This window comes from Fulmarus glacialis, unplaced genomic scaffold (assembly GCF_000690835.1).
Source record: "Fulmarus glacialis isolate BGI_N327 unplaced genomic scaffold, ASM69083v1 scaffold42158, whole genome shotgun sequence".
NCBI lineage: Eukaryota > Metazoa > Chordata > Aves > Procellariiformes > Procellariidae > Fulmarus > Fulmarus glacialis.
This window is the reverse complement of record NW_009227084.1, coordinates 421-6,019: the sequence shown is the minus strand read 5'-3', so window position 1 is coordinate 6,019 and position 5,599 is coordinate 421. Positions and strand designations below refer to the sequence as shown.

The following is a 5,599-nucleotide window of genomic DNA, read 5'->3' as shown; positions in this document are numbered from 1 at the left end:
CCAAGCCAGGCAGATTTCGAGCATCTTAGAAGCAACCTCTCATGAAAGCGAACAAGAAAGTGGTCAGAACAGTGCGTTCCCACCACTGCAAGGAAAACTGCTTCAGAAAGTGGTTGCCCGGACAAATTACATGAACAGGATCCAAGTCCAGCTGAAGGGCTGTTCCTCTTTAGAGGCTCAGCCACATCCTCCTGCCTAGTGTTTGTATAACAGCCTGGTAAAGGGACAAAATTTGACATGACAACTCAGTCACCCAGAGCTAAGGGAAGAGATCCTGTTCTGAAGGGGATGTTCTGAAGGGGGCATCTAGGTCACCACATTCCAGAAAGCCTCAAGAGCCCTTTCCGTGCCTTTGGAGCCCACTGCGTAGTGCGAGCGCCAAGCAAAGCCTCTCCTGCCTGCAGCTGCTGATGGGCACCCCAGTGCCAGCCACACATTTCCAGCACAGTTAGCCTGAGCTCTCCTGCTCACAGCGACACCAAGGCGTAGACACAGGCACTCATCTACCACTGCTGCTCCCCAGGATGAGGCTCCAGTCTCCCAGCTCCAAGCACATGTCAGCCAAGAGCAGGGGCACCTCGGCCTGTTTCTGCTGACACCCTTTCCCCATAGTCCAGACAGAGAGCAACAAAGTCCTCCCATTGTGAAAACCACGGAAGCCTCTTCCCAAAGACACTGGGGCAGAGGAGACAGCAGTCCAGAGCCCAGAGGTCTTTCTTGCCTGCAGCCTTTGCAAGATGGGACTGTGGGTTCAATTCTAATTTTCAGCCACCCCAAAGAAGCCACCGGGAAGGGGGCAGCAAGGAATTGGGAGGTGACAGGAACAGCAGTGCACAATGACATACTGCAGGGTCTAAGGCATGGACCTCATTGCAGCCTGGCTTTCTACCTTCAGCACCCAATTGTGCCACCGACCTTGGTGTGCAGGCAACATCGCCAGGGGACTGTCCCCAGCCAAGTTAAGTCTCACAGCTCCGGGGTGGACATCACTTGTCAATTGTACTCACAGCATTTAAGGCGACCAGAAGTAGCCCTACCTCCTGGGTCTCATATTGAGCTAAGCCCCATCAGCATGCTGTGCTCCAAGGGAGCATGTCCAGTGAAGTTTCCATGGTCAGCTACCATGCACCTCCCCAAAAGGTAGGAACTATCCATCAGTCTGTGACAGTTGTCTCACGAACACCACAAGACGAACACATGCCGCAAGGCAACAAAATGCATGAGAACATGTGTTCTTACATAAGTACACACATCTAGTCCACACATCAGATCTGTCTCACGAAGGTAGCAACCACTCGACCCCATGCAAACACAGCTATGCGCTCAATAGCATGACAGCTCCAGGGTTATCAGGAGCTGAGCTCATGTCAAAACAGGCTGCTGGGACAGACAGAGAGGAGCAAAGAGGAACAGGACAGTCAAATCCACTCAGGTTTGAACCTATAGGAGCTGGGTCTGTCCTTTTCCACAGATATGCTTCAGGGCACCAAGGCACATGTCCATCAAACCATACCTGTATGGTACAAAACACGTGCAAGGCAGCAGTGTGCATTAGGAAAGCTCATGAAGGAGATGGGTCAGTTCTCCTCTTGGGGTCTCAGCATCCCAAAACCTTTCAGTCTAGTCACGCTAGTGCTGGAGTTAGTGATGAGGCACCTCTCGCTGAAGGTGTAGGCCTTCAGGATATTAAGACATGGTTTTTTAAATTAGGTGTGCTTCTAGCATTAAATTGTCAGCATTAGCAGTATAACACTAAACAACAGCAGAACTGCTTTCACCCCATCACTGCCAGCACAATTGCATTTCACTCAGCGCTGTTCAGCTGAGAGCTTCAGCAGCCTCATCACATGCATCCTGCTGTCTAGGCAGGAGGACATGGCTCTGTGGACAGGGGACACGATGAAGGCTTGGCACAAGCTCCACATGGGAAGTAAAGATTTTACAAGGTGTCAGGAAATACTGGGGTCCAGCTCCCCAGTGAAACAGGAGAAACTATTTATCTTCCATCCTGGGGAAATGGACACAACCATTTCAGCTCAAGTGAGATCCTTGTGATGAACGCCTCATGAGCACAAGTGCCAAAGCAAACTGGGACAAAGAAGTGTTAAAGTGCAATAAGAGCCTTAAACTTGTGTTTTGTTTTGACAATAGCATCCAAGGTGCCATGGATGGACTGGCTGCACATGCTGGAAACCATTGTCCCAACCATATATCAGATTTAGGCTGCAAGGAAAGCTAGTAGCAGCTAGATATAGTCCAGACATTTTGGGATGGAAGACATCAGAAGCCCAGAGCTGGACACAGGTTTTCACAGTACTCTAAATCCAGAGCACCGGGGCTCAGTGTTTGGAGATGGGAAGTGCTGCACTTGCCTAGAAAAGTTGTACAGCCCTGGTCCAGGAAATGGCTGCAGTCAGCAGGGTTCACGCATCCCCTCCACCTCATCTGGGCTTTTGGGACAGACACTCAAGAAAGCTGTCCAAGCAGAGGGCTATATGTGTGGGATGCCATTATGCCAGAGTTTGGGTAGAACCTGTATACAACCAACAGACATCACCACCTGTACTGAATGAAGAACAAAATGCCTCTGCTTGTTCCACTCACCCAGCTAGAGGACCTCCCAGCACCACTGTGTGGCAGAGCCATGGTCATGCACAGCTTAGCCATTGGAGGCTGCCAGAACTGCCTGAGCTGGCAGATGAGAGAGCTCTTGCAGCACCTGGTGGAGAGCAAAGGCAACCCTTGCTCAGTCTGATTGGACACCTTCACAACAGCATGTTTCTGCTGTGGTTTCATGAGCTAATTTGGGCTGGGCTGCATTGCTAGGAGCTGATGAAAGAAGCAAAATGACTCTCTCTTCCCTTAGTGACAGCCACCCCCAAAAATACCCAGCAACACCAGGTTTGTTGGAAGTCAGCTTAGCAAGTCCAAGCCAGTGCAGAGCTCTCCCCTAGTAACACAGCTGGGCCAGCCACAGTCCTGCAAAGCCAACGCCAAGCAGCAATCCCAAATGTGTGTGCTGGCAAACATCCGCTCTCTGCATATGTATGTGACACAAGCCACCCCTGGCTGGAAGAAAAAGAAACCCTCAACACATGTTTCTGGCCTAAAACCATTTCAACTGTGGCTACAGAAAGCTTTTCAGGAAAGCTTCAGCCAGATTAGATAAACACATTTGAAATGCAGCACACTTTAAAACACCCAATGGTGTTTTACCCAAAGGATATTTAATTGAAATGCAAAACCCTCCCGTTGAGGTAATAGATGAATTTTAGTCACACTGGTACCTACAGGTCCCCAGGGTATCATTCCCACACTGCACAGAGCAAATTATCTGCAGGGAAAGAACAGGCACCAGCAGGACGCACAAGGACGGAGAGAAGAGGAGGCACAGATCACATCCTGGCTCGGAGAGCATACTTACAGCAAAGATTTGAATGCAGAAACACAGCATCCTTCATGCAGAAGCATCCCCCTGCTCAAAATTAATTTCATTTATTTAAGGAGGCAAATAGCAGCTTCCCAGGAAAAACACTAACACATGCATTGCCAGCCTGCATTTCTACCAAGTGTATCTAAATTCAATTCCCCAGGACTCAGCCATTACAGCCTTCTCCAAAGGCCACAGTGGGCTGAGCATATGCAGAGTATGTCAGGGTGACAAAACCAACAAAGCCACAACCAGGACAGATTTTGTGAGCAACCCTATGAAGTTAGTCACTGCTGCCTGAAGCTCTGCAGAGTGAGTATTCAATCCTATGAGCTTGCCAGGGAGCAAAGGGCTCTCCACACATCCGGCAAAGGAGACCCAGCCCCATGGTAGCCAACCCCCTCGAGTGCTGCCACAGCACTACTGCAGCGATTTGGCAGCAGACTGCAGCACAGCCTGGGAATAGCTTTGGTTTGGGGCCATTCTCCAGAGCTAGAAAAGTGAGATACATCAGTGTTGCTGTTGTCATCAGCCAGAGCTGTAAGAAAATCCACCAAAAGAGTAATAAGGATCTGAGGGACCCATGGCAGAGGGCTAGCACTGGGAAATTGGGGCTGAAGTTTTGGGGGATCCCACATTGGGCAGCACCAGGTTTGGTACATCCCAGGCACAGAGACATCGTAGGGCTCTTGTGGAAGGAGGTGGCAGCAAACTGCCCAGCCGCGTGTCTCAGTGCTCACCTCTGGGGCTGGACACTGTCCTCCCACGCTGTGCTGTGGAGGTAGCTGGGCAATAGGAAATGAACCTCACGGACTGCAGACCCTCATGGGGTGCTGGGCTTTGTGATCATGGAGACACAGCCAGAAAATGCATGGGGTGGTAGGACTCGCCCCTGGGGGATCAGCCATCTCTAAAGCTATATTTAGGGCTGCAGCCAACGAGAGGGTCTGTGGCCCTGGCACAGCCTGGCCAGGCCTGGCAGTGAAAGCACCCAGCCCACCTTCTGCACCATACCAAGAGGCCTGAGAGCACTATGGATGCTGCCTGGTGAATCCCTGCCATGGCAGCAAGCCCAAACCTTCATGCTCATCTTTCAGGCTGCAAGGGCATGGGGCAGCGTTACAAGCCAGGCCTCAACCCGAGCCGGGTTTTCCATCCATTGCTTAACGCACCAGTGCCAAGTCCCACACGAGCACTCACCTGACACTCCAACGCCATCTGGGTGCCACAGAGCAACTGTGGAAGCTGGGGAGACCAGGCAGCACATCTCCTGCCCCGCCTGAGAGGCCGAGTCGCCTACATCTTGAAGCAATCCAAAAATCATTGTCTCCTTGCCTAACGACATCGCTTGGGAATGCAGCCTCAACCACAAGGCCTTCAGCTGCTGCACAGCCCTCGATCCCTGCTGTCTCCGCAGCCGTCTCACTCACCTACAGCCATGCTGGGGAAGCAACAGGCAAGTTGGCTGGCGGCAGTGTGTGCTGCAGCATGGCAGCCCGCTGCCTGCCTGGGGCACTTGCACTGAGCAGCAGGAGGAAAGAAAGCCAGCACAGATCTCAGCAGCCTCGGCAGCATTTGTCATGGCTGCGTTGCCAGCAGTGCTCCACATCCCCAGCCCCATGGGAGATCCATGCTCCCCTCAACCCCGAACCACGCACGCCCAGGCTTTCCCACTGCCCAGCTCCTGGACACCTCCTCACTGAGCTAACAGAGCTCTGAACAGAGGACAGAAAGCGAAAAGGAAAGAATCCATTTCACTTTGTACCCAAAAGAGCCTAGGTTACCAACCTCTGGAGACACCACAGCTGATGCAAGGATATGAGTAATCCCAAAGCTGCTTGCAACCAAACAAGGAATTAAAAGCATGGGAATGGAGAGAGCTTTGTGCAAGTTTAAGATTTCCTGGTTTGGAAAGCAAGCCCAGCACTGTGGGGCTTCTGCAACTTGTAGCCCAGCCCCACCCTCCAGCCAGGCCCCAGGAGCGTTATTCTGCAGACTTGCTTCCAGGGGCACTTCAGCGAAGTTCACCCTAGCTCAGCTCAGCCAGATGTGCAAGTCAGCTCCTTTAATGCTCTGCATCTGGAACAGCAGATTAGAGGAGCTGCAACTCATCTGCAGTGCCCAGGGCAGCAAAGCCCAGAGCACCCAAACTGCATCCTTCCTCCCCAG

The 5,599-nt window shown here is 51.9% G+C and overlaps 1 protein-coding gene across 1 annotated transcript in view; it reads right to left on the bottom strand.

Annotated features, from left to right (window-relative positions):
• PTK7 (protein tyrosine kinase 7) overlaps positions 1 to 4,775 on the bottom strand; it is an 18,876-nt gene extending 14,101 nt beyond the window's left edge. The window contains exon 1 of the mRNA XM_009583036.1: positions 4,631 to 4,775. Coding sequence (XP_009581331.1) covers positions 4,631 to 4,775 — 145 coding nt within the window. The remainder of the gene's footprint in view (positions 1 to 4,630) is intronic.
• Between the last annotated feature and the right edge of the window lie 824 nt (positions 4,776 to 5,599).